The sequence below is a fragment of the Carettochelys insculpta genome, chromosome 16, assembly GCF_033958435.1.
Source record: "Carettochelys insculpta isolate YL-2023 chromosome 16, ASM3395843v1, whole genome shotgun sequence".
In the NCBI taxonomy this organism is placed as follows: Eukaryota; Metazoa; Chordata; order Testudines; family Carettochelyidae; genus Carettochelys; species Carettochelys insculpta.
Genome location: NC_134152.1, coordinates 9,145,261 through 9,169,524, shown reverse-complemented (window position 1 = coordinate 9,169,524; position 24,264 = coordinate 9,145,261). Strand labels below are relative to the sequence as shown.

The 24,264-nt window shown below is 39.1% G+C and overlaps 1 protein-coding gene across 19 annotated transcripts in view; it reads right to left on the bottom strand.

Annotated features, from left to right (window-relative positions):
* Positions 1-24,264, bottom strand: part of RBFOX1 (RNA binding fox-1 homolog 1) — a 1,793,461-nt gene that overhangs the window by 241,219 nt on the left and 1,527,978 nt on the right. For 18 of the 19 annotated variants that reach the window (XR_012647710.1, XM_075010515.1, XM_075010513.1 and 15 more), the window contains one exon: positions 14,236-14,478. Coding sequence is in view for 18 of the 19 variants with exons in the window: in XM_075010515.1 (XP_074866616.1) it covers positions 14,236-14,478 (243 nt within the window). In the remaining variant the exon portion in view is untranslated. Of the gene's footprint in view, positions 1-14,235; positions 14,479-20,012; positions 20,092-24,264 lie in introns of those variants that run through there. The other variant, XM_075010527.1, reaches the window with a different exon arrangement.

Genomic DNA, 24,264 nt, shown 5'->3' with positions numbered 1-24,264 from the left:
TCCCAGATATGCAATTCCAGCTATGTCATTAGCACAGCTAGAACAGACCTATCAGGATCAACTTTGTTCCCTAGTGTAGATAATGGCTCTTCGGGCTTGTGCTGATGTCCCTTACTCCACGTGACAATATGGAGTACCAGGGTTGATAGCCAAGCCCAGAGAGAACGATTTTGACGCATCTTCACAGATGTCGCAAAATCCAACTCAGAAGGATCAAATGCACAGTAAATATGGACACACCCTAAGTGTTATTGCCACAAGTAATTATCCAATCCTGATAAAATGCAAACAAACTGTTACCACTTGTATCATAATTATGCAGCAGAGGGAGAAAGCATCATTAGTTGAGTCACATGGTCATATACAGTAAAAATGGGACTTGTATTTCACCAACACCAAAAATAAAGATAAGGATCAATTTTAATTAATTTTATACTGTGAAGAAGAGATTCAGAAGGTCAAATACAATTTATGTAGTAATTATCTATTTCACTATAACAAAGTTCCTTTGACACCTGTTCATCATTTATTCAGCAGAATATAGTACTTAAATGTTATTTTTCTTGTGATAGCAGAACCCTATGGATGGCAAAACATTTGGATGCCACATATGCTTACACTGAAGAGAAAAGAAAAAGTCAATGAATTATGAAAATAATTAAAAATTAGCAGTGGAGAATATAAGGGGCAAGTACAACTGAAATCAAGTATTGTTAACTCTTTCACGATTGAGACAGGGAACAGCTTGCAGTTGTTCAACTGGCTGATTCTGTTTGGAAGATCAGAAATGATTCTGTGTTGACAAAGGAAGCGGGATGAAGTAACTTTTTCAGAATGAGATGGTGTTAGTAACCATATCCTTGTCTGATAGATAAAAGAGATAGCTTAACACAGTGCTTTCTTTCTATACAAGGTGCTGGCACTCAAGCCCCAAACCACGCCCCCAACAGAACCCCCAGCTCAATCCCTCCCTCAGCCACAAACCATCCCTCCACAGCCCCACACCTGCTCAACCCGCTCACGCAGCCCTGACTCAGTGCACCCCACTCAGCAAAACTCCCTGTGCGGCTGCATAGTCCTAGCTCAAACCTCACCCCAAGCTCGCCTCCCTGGCTCAACCCCCTGCACAGGTCAACTGAACCCCCCCTTGCAGCCATAACCTACCATCAGGCTTAACCCCAGACCCCAACTGACCTCCCCACCCCAGGACTTACATTTCAAAGAGAGCTCCACATGCTTCTGCTGCTTCCCTGGCTGTGTGGCTCCCCCCACATACAGGCGCAGGAGCAGCTCCCTGCCCTGTGCACTGAAAGAGCAGGAGTCAGTTTAATTGGTTTAATGGTCCAGCTGGCCATTAAGCCAATTAAAGCGAGTCCTGCTCTTTCCTCTGCACACAGGGAGCCAGAGGCAAAGCGGGGGCAGTAGTACGTTTTAAAACTGTTGCTGCATTCTACCAGAAAAATAGCCCTGGCTTAACATGACTCACAACATTTTTAAGATCATTCTGAGCTGGTAGGAGCAACCAACTACACTGATCCAAAAGTGTCACCTGCATCATGATGAACATAAGAGGGCTTCCTATCATGTTTAAGCTAATCTGATTGTGATAACAGAACAGAACAAAGCAACCTGCTGTATAACCGATAAAGCCAGACCCTAATTTATTTTGGGCACTAACATCACTTATGCAGAACTGTAAACCCCAGACGTTCAAAAACCAGAAGATTAACTTTAAAAATATTTTAAGAAATGTAAATCTGAGGTCGTGTATTTGCTTTCTTATTTTGAGTGCCCATTCAGTCATTTTTCCACACTAGAAGGGCTAGAAAATTAGTGAGAAAGAGCAGGAGGAGATAAAAACCAGAATTTTTTTCTGTAATCTATGTGACACAGGCGCTTAGGCTCAGAGAGGAATACTACATATGATGAGACAATATCCCCAAAGATGGTGACAGTGCTGCTATATAGCCACTTGCCAGTCCTCAAAAATCCACTGACCAATGACAATTCAGAGTGCTGTACAGATGCAAAACCCAATCGCTATTTCAGCCAGCCCACCAAAGAACAGGTATTGTAATTCAGGGCAACTGCACTTATATTGCACTTCTGTGGGCCTCCTCAGAGACTATAAACAGTATAATTGCCATAGTGGAGGCACCACACAGTCCATTGATTCTTGAGAGGAGTGCAGCACAGTGAAAACGTATTAACATAATATAAATACCTACATGCATACTAATTTTCTTATCAGATGTCACCCGGTTTCCAGTAATAGCTCTGGAAACCCAAAGAGATTTTCTGTGGTCACAACTTCATAACAGCTGTTAACTCAGACCATTCTCATCCATGAACTTAAGAGTCACTCTCCTACACAAGTTTGGGAGTCTGATCCTGTACTTGTGGAACAGGTGATCAGACACAATGGCCATTTGTACACTTGCCACTTCTTCCGAAAGTGACATGCTAATAAATGGCCTGAAAAATGCTAGTGAGGAACGGATGTAAATTCCCAGCACCTCATTCGCATCCAGTCACATGATTTGGAGACTCCAAATCATGTGACCGTATGCTAATGAGGTATCAGAAATTTACATCCAGGCCTCATTAGCATTTTTCGGGCCGTTTGTTAGCATGCCACTTTCAGAAAAAGTGGCATGTGTAGCAATGGCCAGTGGGTTTCTCCTGGGGGTGCAGTTTCAAAAGGGTAGCTCTGGAGGTGGGTATTTTGCACTGTCCTCCTCCAAGGTATTCCTAGGAAACCCACTTAACTAAAATTTCCATCTTTTTAGCCCATTGTTTTGAGAGATCTCTGAAATTCATGACACATCACAGGATTGACATTAGTTCTCACACCCCATAAGGAACAATCTCACAACAATACACAAATATTAGCATACTTAGTATAATAAACTCCTGTGCTATTGAGCCTTAATTTGACGTTTTAACTTAATTCATTAAGGTTCCTTAACTGCAAATATCATATCAGTTGCAGTGGGATCCTCTGACTCGGGAATATACAAAATGGTTAAAGGCTGTGTGGTGTTGTGGAAGGCACAGTCATTTTAATTCTTTGTGTAGGGCTTTATAATTACCAGTGAGCTTTTAAAAGTGTTACCTATTTTGATTAACTAAAAGCCTGATCCTGATTTCCTAACCCAGGTAAAATCTTCAGAGACAACACTAAGAATTCTAACTTCATATAAACTTTAGACTGAGTCTCAGATGGACAGGCCAGATAGTAACACATTTTTTTCCTAAAAGTCAGCTGTTGTCAAACTTGTGAGGATGCAATTGTACAACTTGTGGCTGACACATCCAGTCCTACTTCGAGTGAGATTTTACTGTTATACTTTAGCATAAGCAAGGAAATATACATGACAGCTTAGTTACAAAGTTTACATACAGGGTCTCAGCAAGGAGGCCATCAGAAGTAATAAATAGTAGGAGCCCAAGCTGTCACATTGGTTTCCGAAACTAGCGTGATTTAATGCTATTCATTTGAGATGTAATTTTGGTCTTTTTGTTATTGTTTTTAACTAGTTTGCGGGGTTTTTTGGTTGAAGAATGCTTGAAAAGTTGAAACTGGCATACTTGTCTAAGTTGCAGTTGGGACTGGATAGAATACAACCTGCCCACCCTACTGGTATATCAGCCGGTGTCAATAGGATATGATGCAGATAAAATAAACATTGATGTAACAGCTCTCAAAGCAATATTATCTACCCAACATGCCGGTAGCTAAGATGTATGGATATGCACAACAAAAACTGGAACTAAGTTAGGAATGTCAAAAATGATATTTTGCCTAAACTTAGAAAACATAGATAATAAATATGAAGTAATACAATATATTTTTCATCACTCAGAAATCAAATCTATAAGATTCAGGTTCATTCTAGACACCCAAGAGCTCCCATATCTTGGAGAACTATTTTCGCAAGAGTAGGGAGGGGAGCCCAATCCTCTAAATAGTCCCTTTTGGAGAAACAACAGACACAGTTAGGTTCTGCTCTAATTATGATCCATGTGTCATCCAAATAGAGCTATGAGAATGCAAATGTGGTCCATTATTGCCTTACTTTTGATTCTGCCCATTTGTAAACCACAGGAAGAGGTATGAACTTAGAAGCTATGTTTAAGATGTGCTGATATAGCCCACACACCTACTGGCTGTGGTTGACTGTCCCATGTAGTGGCAGCTAGATCATTTAAAGAGAGAAAGAATGAGTCTCCTCTCCAGCCTTAGCTGAGAGCCAGCTGGCTTTTAGCTCAAACTGTAGGGGCTCCGACTCTAAACTCCAGAGCTTCCAGATGCAAGTCTGGGCATGAACAGTAACATTGCCACTGAGATAGTGGGCTAGTATCAGAAGTAGAACAAAGATATGTCCATCCAGTGAAACATTGATCCAACCTCAACCACAAATATACTGCTGAAGCTCAGAGGGAAGCACTGGAAGACTTCTAAAAAGCCACCTATCCCTTCCTTCTTCAGGTGGCCTTTTTCATGCCATCAGTCCCATGAACAGGCAAAGCTGCAGGCTGAAGAAATAGATTGCAGGCCCTTAGTGTGTCTGCTTCCATGACATTCTGGTCCACTTGAAGAACATAAACCATTTGTCTCCTGCCGAGGTAGCAATGATCACCCCATCTTGAGCAGCAGATTACTTTCTGGTGAATAGGTAATGGAGTCTCCCAGAAAGGGGGATGGGATGGATGCTCTCAGGAGATGAACAGACAAAAAAGAAACAACCATCCTTCCAGATCCCACCAAAAAAATAAAACCGTCACCTCACAGAAAACAGAGAGACTGATGGTACCAATGTACCCACTTAATTAATTCGTTTATCTGTATTTAGGTAAAACAATACCACAGAAGATTTATTTGTATACCTACAATTTTAAGAACACAATATGAAACACACTATTAAACCAACACACCACAGATCCCTGACTTTTCGGCTGCCAGAAATTAGCACAATGTACTTTGAATTAAATCAATCTCTCTCCACCTCTCCCATTCACCCAAAAATAATTAGCTTTCCCAAATTTCTGCTCAAGCAAATAAGCTTTGAAATGGACCTGGTAGATCAACCAGTCCAGACGATTTAAAACAAATAGGAGGTTGGGGGAAATGAAATGTCTGAAGTTTGGAAACAACTGATCCATAGAGATCTCAAAGCATAGTACAAACATTACTAACTGCAGGCACAGACTACATGATCGCTTCAGCTACTAACAAAATACAGTTACCTCTGGGGTGAACCAGGATAAGTGTAATAGCAAACAATACTACACGACACATCAGTTTAGGTCAGAAGTGGAAAATACTATATCCAACTGAAAGAGTAGGAATTTAGGGAGCCAAAATGCAATTACCTACATTGAAATCTGGCCACTGGACTGGGGTTAATAGTCTCTTGTGAAAACTGCCACATAATATAAAATATTTACAGGTGGGGCTGGATCTCTGCATTACATCTGATGTGAAAACTCCAACAGCATAGTATCCCCTAATGCCACACAAAGTATTGATTCTGATCTGATGCAGATGGCAGAGTGCCATGCATTAAATCACCAACACTGCTTCCTAAAGTAGCTGCATTTTCCCTAGAGGTCTCCTATCCAGCTACAGTTCTGATCAAAAGCTGCTTAGCTTGTGAAATCTGATGAGATCACAGCTAAGGCAAAATGGTTGTAGAATGATATCTTGGTTTCACTAATGCAGAATCAAATTAATTTTAAAATAATCACCTCTCTCTCTCTTTCTCTCTCACTCACACACAATATAAAAAAAATCTTCACATTTACATCATGATGGTATATATTTCTATAGGGGCATTCTGTGTATTTGGGATGGGAAATGCTGCAGAACTCCAATAAGCATAACAAATTTCAGAAGCAAATGCTTTTACTGCTGTCTGCGCATACATGACATATGCACAATTCAATCCAGATTATGCCCTTAGATACGTGAGCACAATTTCCACTGAAGTCAATCCAAGCCACGCAAACGGTCCCAAGAGCATAGTTCAGCCCAACAAATATGACTCACAGATTGTGATATGTCTCTCCAAGAATAAAAAGATTTTCCCATACAAACAAAACAAAAAAATTAGATGGGTGGCTAATCCAAGCCTCCTCCACCATCCCAACGTCTGGTCAACCCTTTCTATCATGGTTACATAAACCCTAATTGATCTGGACTAGTGGACTTGCTCCAAGCTGAAGTGTAAATATGCACTCTGATAGCTGAATTCCTCTGCGTAAACTGCAGCCTTTTATCCTAGCAGTGGTTAATTAGCCAGATGGTCCCAGCCAGCCAGGTAAATGATCCACCTATTAACCCCTTCTGGGGTGTCATAGCATGAGATCTATATACCCAACCATAGGAGGAAATATACTTTTTGACCCAATCCTATGATCCTTATTCTGATAAGTAGTCAGAAACCAATGGGACAATGTTCAGTATGTAAGGACCATTTGCACGAGTGATCACTGCAAGAATAAGGTCCCTGAAATGAGTTGAACTTCAGAACTACAAAGTGGAAATTCTAACAAGAAGCTTGTGGAGACCTGACTGGCCCCTGCTTACTAATGCGTCTCTGCAAAATTTGCTAATTTTCTCTTGCCCAGGAGATTATTATATCTTTGCTAACAGTGAATCTGAGATGAGAACCCAAGAAGGATTTCCCCTATATTAAACCTTGTCCCTGTCTGACAAGGCAGTTCTGAACAATTCAGCAACAGAGACAAGCTGCCAAAACTAGTTTAGGAATCTTCTAAAAAGTCAAGAGTAACCAGTGAAGGAAATCACAAGTGTATTGCCATCTGGATTCTGGGAATAAAAATCCAAGAAGTCACAAGCATAAGAAGGTGGGGCAAAATATTTAAGTATTATATAATCAAGAGCAGGAGCTGAGGAGGAAAGGATCCACCAATGAAAAACTCACAGCAAAAGAAAACTGTATTTTTACAAAATAAAATAAAAACCACATTTATGCTCTGAGTGTTGCATTTGTCTGAATCTAAATGAAACAAGAAATGTTACATGTTTCCTAAGGCAGGATCCACTGATGTAGTTACACCAATTTGAAGCAAATTTAAACCACTACCATTCTGGCTTGATAGCAATTTATATAATATATATATTATATATATTTATATTTAATGCTATACTAGTGCTTAGAAACACGTATATGAACATTTCAAACCTAGAGTACAATTAATGGGTGAAATCCTGTCCCATTTAAGTCAGTGGGAATGATGCCACTGACTGTCTTTTTTATAAAATCAAGAAAAACACATTTATGCTCTGAGTGTCATATTTGCCTGAATCTAAATGTTGCCGCTGACTTCACTGGGCCCAGGATGTCACCCAATTTTCTGATAAAATGATTGAAAAGAAATTACACTGTCTTGCATCAAAGACTAAGAGTATAAACATTATTATTCTTAGTGCTGTGCAAGACACAAAGTGAAGCCAGCTGGAGCCCTGAACACCATGGCTGAGACTCTGATGGGCCAAAACATAGAAGCTGGGATATACTAAGAAAGCCACAGAAATGACTAATTTAGACAGCAACCTCTTATGTTCGGTATGGATCACTTCTTCTGGGGGTAACAGAAGGAATTTTTTTCAACATTTTCAAAAATCACCACATAACCTTTCTGATATTATATGAACATTTTCAGTTGTCATAGTCATTTTTTTCATTACGCTAACCATAATTCTTTTATATTTATGTCTACAGCCTTAAATACACACAAGTGTGCATGTGGATTAGAATTATTACAAACAGTCCAAATACATGCTTCTCTCTGGCTACGTCTACACTACAGAGTTATTGTGAAATAACAACAGAGAAGGAGCTGTGTTAGTCCATATAGTATCAAAACAAAAAAACCCAGCCAAGTAGCACTTTAAAGACTAACACAATAATTTATTAGGTGAGCTTTCATGGGAGAGACCCACTTCTTCAGCTCATAGCCATATCAGAACAGACTCAATATTTAAGGCACAGCGAACCAAAACAGTAATCAAAGTTGACAAATCAGAAAATAAGGATCAAGGTGAGCAAATCAGAGAGCAGAGGGGCAGTGGGGACAAGTCAATAATTAGATTAAGCCAAGTATGCAAAAGAGCCCCTATAATGTCCCAGGAAGTTTGCAACCCGGTTGAAACCACATGTTAATGTGTCGAATTTGAATATGAAAGAGAGTTCAGCAGCTTCTCTTTATAAAGCAGACTGGAAATTCTTCAATGAAACACAGACTTTTAAGTCATTAACGGAATGGCCCACTCCCTTAAAATGTAGGCTAACTGGTTTGTAGATCAGGAATGTTTTGATGTCTGTTTTGTACCCATTAACTCTTTGTCTGAGAGAGTTTGAAGTCTGTCAAATATACAAAGCATCTGGGCATTGTTGGCACATGATGGTATATATGATGTTAGTTGAGGAGCATGAGAATGTGCCCTTGATTTTGTGAGTAACCTGATTAGGTCCAGTGATGGTATCACCAGAATAGATGTGTGGACAAAGCTGGCAGCGGGCTGCGTTGCAAAGAAAAGTCCCAGGACTGGTATTCCTGCGATATAGACTGTGGCAATTGGTTAGAATCCTCACAAGGTTGGGAGGTTGTCTATAGGAGAGAACAGCTGTTTCTAAATATCTTATTTCAAAATAACACAGCTACACACAAAGGCTATGTCTATACTGGCCCTCCTTTTTGCAAGGCACATGCAAAAATGGCTGCTCAAAAACGCAAATGAGGCATTGATTTCCATATTCTGCACCTTATTTGTGTAATACCAGCCACTCCCCATTCCAGAAGACACTAGCAAAGTTATTTAAAAATAACGGCTATTATCTTGACATACCTCTGTGATGCAGACATAGCGTCTGATAGTTGTTTTACTAAACCTATTTTAATCCAAGGAGAATTTCTTTTTGACTGGCCAGTCAAGTCAATTTTTTGAAAATGTCTCATGTCACATTGCACATTACACAGCTGAACATCTGTGAGCTACCTAAAAATATCTGAAACCTATCAAACAAAAGCTCCAGGGGACTCCCAGGTCACTTCTGAAAGTTAGAAAGTCCAGAAATTCACTACTCCAAAATTTTGATACCACCCAAGGCATCATTTCCTGCACATGTGACACTCAATTTCAGTTACAATGCTGGCAGAGTTGTCATAATTTGTAATGTCACATTTTCTGATAAAAACACATGATTTATGAGACACCAATCCTCAAAGTGCTGCATACATATGTCTCCTAAAGAACTCAGAAACCCCACTGAAATCACAAGGGCTCTGTCTGAGTACAAAATTCCACCTGCATGTGTCTTTTCCATGAGGTTTAATGTCTGCTAACAATTTATAAGTTAAATCATAACAGTTTTTAGTGGTTGATACCCAATAATGAATGTGAACAAAAGATGTGATTGAAAACGTGCGTGAGATTTTTAGCAGTTAAATACATTCAGAGTGAGGCTACCTTGGGTAGTGGAGAACCTTAGAAAATTCACTTCTTGTAAGTCTCTATAGCTACATCTACACTTATCAAAAACTTCAAAATGGCCATGCTAATGGCCAGATTGAAGAATACTAATGAGGCGCTGAAATGCATAGGCATGCTGCCGGCCGCAGCACTTGGAAATTGCCACGTTTCACTCCCACACGGCTCGGCTACACGGGGGTTCCTTGTCGAAAGGACCCCACCAGCACTGAAAGCCCCTTATTCCTTTGAGCTCATAGGAATAAGGGGCTTTCAATGTTGGTGGGGTCCTTTCAAAAAGGACCCCCAATGTAGCCGAGCTGCGCGGGAGTGAAACACATCAATTTCTAAGTGTCACAGCCAGCGGCATGATAATGAGGCACTGAATATGCATTTCAGCGCCTCATTAGTATTCTTTAATCTGGCCATTAGCATGGCCATTTCAAAGTTTTTGGTAAGTGTAAACACGGCCTATTTGTGATACATCAAGTACAAAATGCCATTATGTTGCCAACAGATTACAGTTTTGACTGAAAACTACTGAATGTTATTGCTCTTCTAGGTTTCTAAATTAAATCTGAATGAAACTCAAACAAATATTGTAGGCAACAAACCAGACTGGATATGGAATCGTCTAGATTTTCAAATACATCTTTTCCATCTGTATTTTCTAAGATCGTATGTAAGTGCAATAAAATTTCACACTAAATATCACGAGTTAAGTATTAAATAGAGCCAAATTTGCCATCCTTAAAAAGTAATAGTGACAATAATATAATTAAGTTCACCTCTCTCCAGGGAGGTATTGTGTCAACAACTTTCACTGTGACTTTACCTTTTGGACAAATATTTCAGGAAAAAAAATAGGTAGCTCTTCAAAAAGACTAAGTCAAAAGTAAGGAAGTTAAAACATTTACATTCAAAGAGGAAGCAAGGATTCTGGAGGATTAAAAAGAACAGAAAAATGGATAGGCAAAGACATACAAAATAAAAACAAAAACAAAAAGCTTTTGAATTAGAAGAAAAAAAACTTGCAAAGGAATAACTGCAGCTGCCGGAGCACCAAAAATTCAAGGGAGTACTTGAGGAAGATAAAACCATTGGAGTCCAACTAAATGCTTTCTTTTCATCACTCTTTACCACAGAGGATGCTGAAGAACTACCAATTCCAGTTTTGCACTTTTTCCTACTAAAAAAATGAGATTTTCAGACTGAGATGACAATAAATGAGGCAAAACCACTTAAAAATCAATAGTTCTCCAGGGGTGAAATCAACAGGACTACATCCATACTGCAGTGATCTGTTGACAGAAGTTACCGTTGGAAGAGATCTTCCGACAAAACCTCCCTCCACAGACCACGTCCACACACAAAAGTAGATCAAAAGAGCTATCTGCTCTGTCAACAGAGAGCAGCCAAACTGCCTGGTCACTCTTGACAGAATGGCAGATCGAAAGCACAGCAGACAGGGCTGCCCAGGGACCTGGAAGCCCTGTCTGTCAACAGAGGGCCCCATGGAGCATCCACATGGCCTTTTCATTGACAGATTCTGTCAAAGACAGGTGTTCTGGCTTGTGAGGGAGAGTCAGAAGGCTCTTGACAAAAGAGCGGAGTTCTGTCGATACTACGTCGACAGAATGCATGTTTATTGTCAACGCTCAGCAGGTTTTGTCAACGAAACACATGTTTTGTCAAAAAAAAAAAAAAACCCTCTAGGCATAGCATAGGTGTTTTGTCAGAGATTGAATGGTATGAATCCAGGAGTTCAAAGGAAACAAACATGAAGGGACTGAGCTGGGTGTCACTGTTATCAGCCCAACACGTAGCGCTGCTCAAAACTGAAAACAAAATGGTATGATATTTAATGAATGGGATCGAAATAACAGAAGATATTATATTATTATGAGAACAACTTAGTGAAGAAGTGAATAAAAGGTCCTACTGCAGAGGAATATAAATTAAAGAAAGGAATAGAGGGAGTAAACAAGATGCTCTTAGTTAAGTTTGCCCTAATGTACGGACAACAAAGCATTTAATGAAATTGAAAACTACCCAATTTGAAAATAGAACTAGAAGAATTATACAAACCCTAAAACTGGAATAAGTGTCACAATACTTTTGAGTCCAGTGGTTTAATATGATTCCTAAAAGAAGCAAACATTAATTAAAACACCCGCAGTTATAATAAAGAGGACAAAGTTTTTGTTTGGAAAAGATACAGCTCCTAATACTTTGGGCCACAAAGGGGCCGCTTATTGAGAATGTTTGAGAAAAAAGTTCTGACAGCAGTAGGTTTTGACAGTTGTCAGTGACAGTGTTTCTCTTATATTTCTGAGACACATCTGACATTGCTGAATGTTGGAAAGAACACAAGAGTGAACTAAATAGACCACTGGTCTGCTGTGTTATGGGAAAGCTCTCTTGTCCTGTATGCAGTTTACAGAGTGTATTACACACTCTGCATTCTCATTCTAAATTGTGTTATTTTTCATTCTCATTTCTATTTATGTGATGACAGAAGTAATGTTGCACAATGCTTAAATAACCTCCAAACAACCCACTGACTGGTCACTGTCTAACATCTCAAGGCATATGGGAGGGGTATTGGTGGCACACATTTACAGAATCTGTGTTCGATGATGTACAGAGAAGCATTTGTTTCAATTGCTCTGTAAGGCATCTTCTACGACCAAGGAAGTATAACAGCTTCAACTATTATGGAAAAATAAAATGTTGTGAGGGAGAAATAATTAAAGGAACTGTACCTTTCACAAACAAACAAATAAACAAAAACAAAAAGATAAGAGAAATCCAAGCTTTCCATCTCAGATGCCAGGGAGATCCCTCAAACCAGGCCCTTAACAGCCAAATGCTATAATGAGTGGGTGGGCTGCATGAACGGCCCTCCTTCATCTTAGTGGGCCCCAGAAGCCCATGGGCCACTAGGATTCCATCTGTGGCCATATGATTCACATTCTGTTCCTGCTTCTACCCCTCCCTCAGAGCGTGTGAACATCTGCGAACAGCTGATTCACAGCATTCCAGCTATGGGAGGGAGGGAGAGGAGTGGGGACAGAGTGCAAATCAGTGGATTCGTGGTTCTCTGGCAGTACTGTGAGGGAGGCAGAGGAGTAGAAATTGCAGGGTTCCAGTGCCCCAGTCTATAAGAGAAGCATGGGGGTGGAGGGCAGACAAGGGGTCAATGGGCCTTCGGTGGAACCCGAGAGGGCTGCATGCTGCCCATGGGCCGCAGGTTGCCCACCCCGCTATAATATTGAGATTTCCACCAATATTTTCAAAAATGAATTGTGATTTTGAGAGCTTCAATTTTTGGTTATTCAGTGTGAAACTCACCTTTAAAATGCCTGATTTCTGGACAGTGGGAGCCCAGCATCAGATACTGGTCACTCTTATATCTAGATCTGTTATACATTTACACATGAGTTCAAAGAAACCGTCGAGGAAGGCAGAAATTTTCATTAATCTATATTTCCATACATAGACACCAATTTTTATGAAACTATTCACAATTTCAATTTGTTTTATGAATGTTTTATGTTAGCATCTAAGCACTTCATTTATTTACAAAGTATTATTTGAAGTTGTAATATGTTGTTTGTATTCATTGGGAGGCTAATTCACATGGTGTTGCTTCCGTTCCATTTTTGGATGATTTCCAAATCCACAGAGATATTTCAAGATAGCTGCATAAATACTTCTTTTGCAGGTACTCAAGATGTTGAAAATACTCATTATTATTTTCATGAAAAATACATACAGTAAACTCCTTCATATCCAGCATTCTAGTACCTGGAACTCTCAACCAGCATTTTAACCATAACTAAAACAAAATTGGGAATAAGGGTGCTTTTGAAATCGAGACTTCCTTTCAAAGGAACCCCATCTACATGGCTAGTTTGCAATTCAAAAGCAGCACTTTCGATGTTCTAAGCAACTGTCATTATGCAAATGAGGCACTGAATATTCCTATCAGCACCTCCCTAGCACCCTGCTTCATTTATATGCCCCCTCCAAAAGGGAAGGACATGTGTAGACATAGCCTGTAAGTTTACAGTATACAGTGTTGGTAAATAAAGTACTCTGCATACATTTGTGTTTGTTTCTTAATATCTAATCTTGTTTTACTTTAATATCATGCATTGCTAGGTATACCTCTCTATTACCCAGAATATTTGAATATCTCACAACCTCTTGGTCCTGGGGCTACCAGATCTGAAAGAGTTGACTGTGTTTGCACAAGTATTTGCAACACTTTCCCTACCCTGAACATTGTTGAGATTATTTCACTAAAATATTTATGAAAAATGAAGACAAAGGGATAATGGTAAATACCAGTGAAACCATGTTTTCTTTCAAGTGAATGTTTCCTAATACGTTTTCCTCAGCTCTCAATAGGCTAACCCTTATGAAGCCATTTGCATTTTTGTTCTTTATACACAATTTTTCATATTCATAAAGAAAAAGAACTTTGAACAAGTGCCACCAGATATACTCAATTCCAGAGGCTTGATAAGAGGCCCCACATGCAGAAGAATAACATCCTCAAAGTTGAAAGAAAGAAGACGGAACCTATTTTGGACATTATATTGCAGAATCACCATAACTATAATTCAAGTTTAAAACCATTAGCTGCAACATAATAAAAGAGCTTTGTCAATGCACATTTTTGTATCGTGAACTATTCACCTTTAAAAATACATGAAACCTGAACTTACTGTGGCTGTGCCGGAGACAGTTTGTGCATTTGTGTCAGCTGCACTCTGTTCGGTGTGTGTCTGAGCAGGAGGGTACATGTTTAACGTGTGCTCTGGAACTGTGGTCTGGCCTGTGTAGTCTGGAGCTGGATGGGGATGTGGGGCTGTGTATTCTGCCGGGATCCCATTCTGAGGTGGAGCGAACTGGGCTGAGGCATAAGGCTGCGCCATTGTGTCAGGAGGTGCTGTAGCTTCCTGATTACCCTGTAAAAGTGGAAAAGAGGGTAGAGTCAGAGAAAATAATGTAGAAAACAAAAAGGATATTCTCCAAGATTTCTAAATGGGCATTTCTTTCCCCTGGAAAGTATACCCCTTCTGATTTAATTCCCTCCTCTGCCATTGCCTATTGCAACCCTGACTTTAGAGAAGCCAAGTGTGGTTTTCTGCGTGGGCTTTTCCTTTATTTGACTGTTAACACCAGGTAAAACTACATGAACTGAAACCATGATTTAAGTACAATCAAAGAAATAGATATGTTAGCTAAATCATTAAATGTAGCCAATATGTTTTACCAAAACCAACATAGACATGCAAGAAAAGTTACTGCAAGTAGTTCCACTTAGTCCGAAAGTTACAAAACACTGATGCCAATGAAATGGCCTAGCTTTTCTAGTTTTCTGAAAAGATTCACCCAACCTACAATCCAAATCAGAGTTTGAAACTAGATGATCCACTGTCTTCACCATTTTAAATATTTGCTGCTCTCTCAAGATATTCCTCATTCTTTGAATATGTAATCTAGTAAGCAAAAGTTCATCCTTTCAGCTGCAGAGCACAAATGCAATGTGAAGATTTGATTCAAGTTTAAAACATCAAAATAGATAAAAAATGAGACTAGCAATGCATCAGTTTAAAATCAATTTGACAAAAACATTAAAAAATCTTGACACCGTAATGTGTCAGAAAAATTAGATGCAAGGGCTTAAAATGCATTTACATATCAAAAATAAAATTTTAAAATTAAAAGACCAATGGCAGCATCTATATCTTGTGTAGAAAATTAGTTCTAGCTTTAGCTTTTGAGTAATTATTCTGTAGCAAGCAAATATAAAAAATGGTAACATTATCACAGGTACTTGATGTAAATGTCCTCTACAGTCTCAAGCTACATGGCTGACCAAAATGAATACATGATGACATTGGGAAAAAAAAACATAATAGGAAAACACGTTTGTGAATTTATTTAAGAGATGCCTAAATCATGATGCTACAGACAGCCGTGCCAGGGGATATCAGTACAGCTACAGCATCACCCCAGAAAGGAATCAGGAATGTCTATACGTATTCCAAATCCTCAGCTCAATATCACAGGCCAAACTGAAACCTGCCTGAAAATCAAAGAGTTGTTTTGGGTCCAACTAAATGTTTTGTTTAACCCCCAAACAAAGAAGATCTCAGGATGGGTTTTTATTCTTTTATTTTTGTGCGTTAAGTTAGCTCAATTTCTAAACATAATTTCAAAACAAATAGTTGAAATGATGTATTTCAAAATGGTTGAAATGAATTGTTTCAACTAGTTTTTAAAACTTCTCCCTGCCCCCGCCCCCTTTTTTTTCTTTTTTCGTCAGCAAATCTATTAATTGAATTTGTGACAGTTTCGATGCCTGAAAAATGAATTTTCTGGCTAATTTACTATTCATCAAAAATACTTCATCCAGCTCTAGAAAACTTCATCAGTGAGGACCAAAACTTCACCAATGAGGCCCAAAACTACTTGCTGATGCAAAATAAAATGATTGGTCCAAAGCATCCTAACAAACACAGCCCCTATACTACAATTGAGAGGTAAGCGGAGAGATACAAGAGGCATCTGAAAACCGCTGGAGAGTGTAAACTGGGTGAGCCAACTGATTATCCCCATTCCCCAGGCTCAGCCAAAGAGATGACAAAGGGACCTGAGGAAGGCAGTGAGCAGCCTGACTGATCCATCATGAGCTCTGCCCCACCAGACACCGTAGCTGCGTCTACATTAGCAAGTCCTTTCAGAAAATCGAGACTATTTTCGAATGAACATGCAGAGCAACCACATCCAAAATGTGGTCTTTCAATCCAAAATTGAAAAAATGCAGCTTTTTTTCCCCGGAAGCCCTCTTCCACTCCCTGATCAGGAAGAGCACCTCCTTTTGAGAGCTTTTTATCTTAAAAAAAAAAAACAACACAGGTGTGGGCCCTTTTTTCAAAAGAGAAGTCCTCATGGTGCCAGATTTTTGCATCCCTGGCCTGTTCTTTCAAAAGAGCGGGGAGGCTGCGTGGACGCTCTCTGTTGAAAGAGCGGATTGGTCTTTTGATCTGCTTTTTTTGTTTGGATGCGGTCTTTCAAAATAAGTTTTTTCTGAAGATCTCTTCCAGAAGAACTTCTTTTGAAAGATTGTTGCAGTGTAGATGCAGCCTGTGTCACATACTCTGCTGTCTCATCAAGATCATCTTTACTCTCACTGAATGGGCAGAGGTAAGAAAGGGAGAGAATATTACAAACTATTCAGACATTCTCCCTGCAAATGCACATGCACACACATTTTTATTTGGCTTTCATTAATCCTTGCACTAGCTAGCTTCAGCTAAGGCAATGGTAATACTGACATGGTGAGGTAACACTGCAGAATTCACACCTTCAACCAACCAATTTCAGCTAATTTAAATGAGTATCTAAACATGTGAGAGACTGTTTGAACAGAACCTGAATTCAGAACCTTTCTGGATTCGCTAACCAATATATCACAACAGCTCTTGATTAGGATAAAAATGTATTTTTCCTCAATACACGACAATATGTTCGGGTGAATTAAAAGCATGAGGCTAGGAATTAAACTTCTGAATGTAAGTTCCATCTCTGCCTCTAATTTTGTGTGTGTACTTGGGCAAGTCTTTTACATGGTGTGCCTCATTTTATTATCTTTAAAACAAAAACGACGTTTATATTCTACACTGCACTGAGTTGTGAGATTTCTCTATGATTATACAGTGCTTTGAAAGTGTAAAATAGTATTATTAGTATTACTAGCAGAAGCCAAGAGGAAAAGCATTTTTAGTCTAAAACTTGTAACAGCTTCAGTTTAAAAAACAGGAAAAATATTCTTGTACATGCGATCTGGTAGAGAAATACAGCTACTCCTTCTTGTTTTCTTTATATATCTTGGAAATTCCATTTTTCTTTACTTTTTACTCCTCATTTATGAAAAATATTAATTTTACATAGACAAAATACACACTAAAGATGGCATACACAAAAATTGAGGAAACATGAGGCTCCTTCAATGTATCTTCACAGGTAATTGCAAATACTGTGAAATTTTTAATTCACTGCAAAGTTTATGTTTAAATAAAAAAACATCAAATACTTTAGGGCCAACTTTAGTAATGGAAGCCAAGGAACATGGAAGCAGCAGCAAAACCATACAAAAAATCTTCTACCTACTAAATTACTTTGACTGTGTTGCTGTGAAGCACGGTAGCTGCTTATGACTGGCGCATAAGTTATTCCTTCATGTCAGTTTTTAGACATGGCATTACAGTCACCAGATGTTTAAAAAAGAACAAAAAATGGCAACAAAGGGACCAACAGCTAATGTCCAGGTGCATTTGATCTAACGGTTTTCATACTACCTTGAGTTCTAAAACAGATGTTGCTGAGACCCCCACTGTTTCTCATTAACACTGACAGCAGTTCCGTGAGACCCTAATTAATATCTGTACCATTCACACTTTGTGCTAATTACAGCTAATATTTAATTAAGAGCACTGAGCTTTTATATTATTTCTTACCAGCAACTTCAAATACTTCACTTCAGAACTGCCATAAAATGGCATACATACAATGAAAATTCTGGCACCTTAACACTATAGTGTCTTCTACCTCAGTCATTAGAGTAGTTAAACTGAGGTTTTGATTCCCTTATTACAATGGCACCAGCTGACAGTAAGGAAATAGTAAAGGGTCAGCACATAAATAACTCCTGTATATTGGGAGAAGTGGAAACTTGGCATGCAGGTATTAGTCCAGGTGTGTTACTCTTTCCTTTAACTTATCTGCACGTTAATTAAAAAAAAAAAAGTTGTTCACTCTAAGATAAGGAAATTATATGTGTGGAAATACACACACATGCTGTTGTAGGTCTGAAATATAATAATAATAATAATAATAATAATAATAATAATGAGGTGTTCTGATTTTAAAAGCAGCTACTTTACATGCCATTTCAACTGAAGGTTTATAGTTTTAAAATTGAATCCGAATAACCCCTTCATTTGGATCCATAACGAGCACATGCATATTCAAAGCATATAACATTACCATCATGCATATTAGCATACCCCACACGATTACACACATTCTGCAACGCTAAGATACGTAACACACAAATTGGTTATAGTTGAGGACATGATTTCATATTAAGGGTAACACAGTGGAAACTAACAGATCTTTGTATGCTGTTGTGATGCCAAATCTGGACTACACAAATCTGATCTAAATTTAAAAAGGTCTTAGTGCATCTTAAGTCATCCACTAGCCCCACAGCATATTAACAGGGAATTTTAAAATGACATTTTAGTGATTGTTGAAAACAAAATGACTGCAACTGAAAAAGGAAATCTAATAAGTTATTGTAAAAGGTGGGGAATATTCCTTAAAGTGACAGGAAATTCCATTCTTGATTTAGACTATCAGTTTAGACATTATAGCAACCTCAAAACAGTGGGTGACAGTACACAAGCAACGAGGAACTCCATCTAGGCACAAAAAGGTAGACAGTAGTTCTAGTTTCAGACTTCACTCTGAATCTCTTTACTTTTATGTAAGTTTAAATGACCCCTAATGCTCGTTTCTGTATGTGATTTAATAAAAGTAGTAGCTGGCAGCTGAAAGAAGAACAAAGGAAGGCAGACAGTCAGGCTGTGCTAAATGTTTTGGCCTGAAATGTAATGAAAACCACATTTCAACTCCAAAATATGCTTTACGTGGCAGTGTATAAAATCCAGTTTATTGCTTTCTGCTTAAAATGCTGAACTCTACCAGAACAAAAAAAGCGCCTTAGTATCATATAGGCAAGTGAAGGCTTTCTGAAATCCTATAGAATATTGCATTTGAAAAAGAAAAGGTCAGAATTTTAAAGCTTTTCTACTGAGTATCTCATATCTCCACATTCTTGTTCACCACCATCTCCTTCTGTTCTGAAAGGCTTTTTATAATTAAAAAATTGCATGGGAAGTGTCAAAACAAAATAAAGCAAGCTTGTTATGTTTGTACACAAAAGACAGAGCAAAGAAAATACTACTTATGCAGTCTTCCTTTTCAAACACACGTTCACAACATAAAACTGTATTTATTTACCAAAAACCTTTAAGCTTGCCCACATTTTAAAGTCTAACTAACAGTTTATTGTTTGTTTTATTCCATTTTAGTTTTATTGTGTTCTGTTTCTTTGGCAAGAGATATTTCACATTAGAGAAAGCCTCTCATACTGTAGTTAAATGAGCCAAACTGCATCGTATCCTCAGGGCATGGAAACAAAGAAGAAAAATGCAAAATTACTCAGTAAACCTGCTGGTTATAAGAACGGTTCAGTTAGACATATCAAGCACAGCAGACACACAGAATCACTGCTGTAGCTCGCCTTGCAGAATGACTTAAGCAACAAAATATGTATTAGAAAAGGCTTGCATGCAGTGGTACAGCTGCATAAAATAAATGCTCTTGCTTGACAAAATCAGAGTTTCAAGTGAAAATAAAGTGAAAATACCTGCTGTACCATTCTGCTCCCTTTATCCTCCATAAACTTAGCAGCTGCTCTAGTCCCAGGCCATGCAGCATCTGCCCAAAGCAAGCATCAATTATGGATGAGGGTGTGTGAGCTATGTAATGTGTGTATGAGTGTGGATGATAGGGGTGTTGAAGGAGGGGGAGCTAATGCAGCCTTACTGACCTCCCACTCAACATCTGACTGCTCCCAAAACCTAATCCAGATGGGACTCTTTCAGTTTGCTAGGCCTCGCCCCATCAATCACAGCAGGCCACTCCTCTGTCTCCTGCTACTAGTTATAGAGTGCACCACTGAGCAGATCATTACACAGAGAAGAAGAAAAAACACAGCTTGACTACATTAATAGCTGTTTAAAAAACATTAGAAATGCTTCTATGTATGTTGCCACAAGCTGAATATTTTCATTTTAAAAGAAAATGATTGTATTCTACATTATGGAAATCCCTAAACCTTCAGTGCTTTGATTTTTTGACAATTGAAATTTTTACGAGAGAGAGACAGAGTTTAATCTTTCTTGCAATTTAAAAAGTTAACTGCAATAAAGCTTAAGTTTTAAGGTTGCTTAATGCAAACAGCAAACTTAGGTAAATATAAAACATAGTCTATTTTACATTATATTTACTTTAACCTTTCTTTATAATTGAATATGTTTTGCTATCTTTATTTTATGATATCCGTCATGCCCAGCAAGGGAAATATTTCGGAAATGTTTCCAAGCTTTACTATTTGCAGCAGCTTAAGCAAGCTAATACTTGACTATTAAAGGAACTTGTGTAGATACTCTAGAGGTAGTCTCAGAAATGATTAAAAATTTCTAATTAAAATCACATAACAGAGAAGAAGCCTAAGACAGCACAAAGAGCCCCAAAGAATTAAACCTTACTGCCTATCTGTCATGAGCCATGTCTACACGTGCACGCTACTTTGAAGTAGCGTCACTAACTTCGAAATAGCGCCCGTCACGGCTACACGTGTTGGGCGCTATTTCGATGTTAACATCGACGTTAGGTGGCGAGACGTCGAAGCCGCTAACCCCATGAGGGGATGGGAATAGCGCCCTACTTCGATGTTCAACGTCGAAGTAGGGACCGTGTAGTCGTTGCGCATCCTGCAACTTCGAAATTGCGGGGTCCGCCATGGCGGCCATCAGCTGAGGGGTTGAGAGACGCTCTCTCTCCAGCCCCGGCGGGGATCTATGGTCACTGCATGCAGCAGCCCTTAGCCCAGGGCTTCTGGCTGCTGCTGCTGCAGCTGGGGATCCATGCTGCATGCACAGGGTCTGCAACCAGTTGTCAGCTCTGTAGATCTTGTGTTGTTTAGTGCAAGTGTGTCTGGGAGGGGCCCTTTAAGGGAGCGGCTTGCTGTTGAGTCCGCCCTGTGACCCTGTCTGCAGCTGTGCCTGGCACCCTTATTTCGATGTGTGCTACTGTGGCGTGTAGACGTTCCCTCGCAGCGCCTATTTCGATGTGGTGCTGCGCAACGTCGATGTTGAACATCGACGTTGCCAGCCCGGGAGGACATGTAGACGTTATTCATCGAAATAGGCTATTTCGATGTCGCCACATCGAAATAGGCTACTTTGATGTAGGCTTCACGTGTAGACGTAGCCATGGGCTGTCAGCACATACAACAAGTTAGAATCAGGACTGAAATGCACCAGGTGAGTTTTTATTTACAAATGTTCCAAATCCCCAGGAAAAAAAAAATCTGGGTAAACAGTATAAACTGTATCATCAAACTTACATTCCAGCTCAAACACACTGGGTTTCTTTAACAATGCAGTATAATTCGTAAAAATTTGCTTCTAGAACTTCCTGGTTAAGGATAATAAAAACAGCTGCTTCAGGTTTTTCACAGGAAACCAGAAATCCAGCCACACTGCACCAAAAATCACAAGTGTCTAACTCTGCAAGCTCTCTCTCTTGCTGTTTAATCATCTGACTGGGCCACTTGACTTGGACCATCTGACCAATTTCAGACACTGAAAATTGTCTAACTTCCTCCCGTTCCTGGAAAGGTAACTGCAAAGCCAGTTCTGCCTCGTATTTCACGTAAAAACAAACTCTTCCCCAAGCAAGGGTGTTTCCAAAAGGAAAGTATGAAAGGGGGAAAAGAACAGTTTTTTCTTGGTCAGAATCAGAGAGAGAGAGAGAAGAATAGTGGGAAAAGAATAGTGGTTAGCTCAGGGATTTGTATGACTTCCTTAAGTGACAATAGGATCTTTTTACTCCATCAAACAACTTCATGTGCGAGAGACAAATATGTTCCCAGTGTCTTCTTCATATGCTCCATATTGCACCCAGAAAAAAGCCTTAATGCCAGGTACCAGGATGTGACAAAGTAGGAGATGAAATGTCTGTTCAGTGCCATTGCCCAGTACTGGTTTATTAATACACAGACCTTATATATTGAGTATGGCCATATGACAAATGGCTGTCAACAGCAAAGGGTGATTATTTTTCCAGGACTCAGTATCATAGATTCAATATTTCTCTCCCTTGAGTGGAACCTTTATGTTATTGAGAGATTTTTTTTTCTTTTAGATATGGTTTTCAACTGCTAAAACACATGGTAAGTAATTCTTTCCACTTTGGCTGTATTAAACTCCATGATCCACCTCATTTTTAAGAGTGCTTTGGAAATCAGAGTGGAATAGAAATCTGAAGCATCATGTAATCTCTGAACAAATATTTTCACACACCCACCATGATGATGGTACCTCTTCAGAGCTCTCTTTTTTTTTTTTTTTGTCGTGTTAAGCGACCATCAGCCCATGGATATAACGCCAGTAAAGAATACCAGGTGAATTCTCTTTTCAAGTATTTTAGTAACCCAGCAATAAGTTCAAACATATGGAGCCAGATCCTGCATTGCTTCAAGGGTAAAAAGTGGCTGTGAATTTGCTTTGCATAAGAAGCCCCAGGAGTCCCTTGATGTGGGATGGGAGGGGCGCTATCCACACAGTGTTGTGCTCTGATGATTCCCAGATAGCCTAACAGCCTTTGGGGCAGTCAACTGCCTCTCCTAGACTTGTGCTGGGAACCAAATCAGCCTCTATAGCTTTCCAGCCAAAAGATCTCAAAGATTACAAACTGTAAAACATCACAAAAGACCCATGCAGTACAGACAATCTCACAGCTAGGATGATAATCCAAATCTCTAGACCCTCAGTCATAAATTGATTAGTTGGTTAGCTGAATGGATGGTTGGTTGGTTGGTTGACCTATGCACAAATCTACATTTCCACCTAATCATTATCATGGTGTTCCATATCATCAGACAGACTATCAAAAACCCATCTTTCTGTTATATTTTGGTGTGTGATAAACAGGCATGGTGGCAATTATTAGTTTGAGAAGAGGAATAAAGGGGTTTTTTTGCACAGCAGAAAGCAGAGCCTATCATGTAAAAATCAGATCTGTACTGAGGTGAAGTCAATGTAACTATAGGAAATGTACAGGCTTACCAAATATAAGTTTATTATATAGAACAGTCTGAATATAAAATAAACCAGATATTAGAAAAAACACTTTACCCAGTTCCCACGTTTTAGCTTTGAAGCAAACTTCAGATTAGCTCATGCCAATCCAGAAATAAAAGAAGGGAAGCTTTACTGATGTTAATCAAAAATTCTCTTCTGAACTTGCTAGCACCAAATTTGCAGGAGGCAATTAAAATATATAAAGAAAAAAAGAAAGGAAATAAAGACACAACCTTCCCTGGGAGAGAAATGCTCAGAAAATGCAATGATGAGCATGGTATGAATAATAATAACACTTAATGTTTGTTCAGTGCATCATGCAGACATCAGCTAATTAATCATTACAACATCCCCCGAATAGGCGGGTAAGTATTATTAATAATATTTGGCAGTTGGGGAAAAGGCTGCACAGAAAGAAGTGACTTGACAAGGGCCTCACAGAAATTCAGCAGCAGGAATTCAGAACTCCCAGCCTTGTGTTTGTTTGGGAATACACAGCATTTTGATTGGACAGATGGCACTCTTTCCAGCATTATTTTAATTGCCCCATTCTGTTGAGGTTTAGAAAGGGGGAAAGAGTTGCAAATTCACAGTTTCCTGCCATGTCTACAGCTGTCATGTAGGGTAAGGCAATGGCACTTAAACTTTTCCAGTTTTGCACTTGCCTTCCTCAACACCCATGACTTGTAATTTGATTTTTGCAAGACCTATACACTACAGCCAGACTGGGATCCAGCAGCCATTACAGAG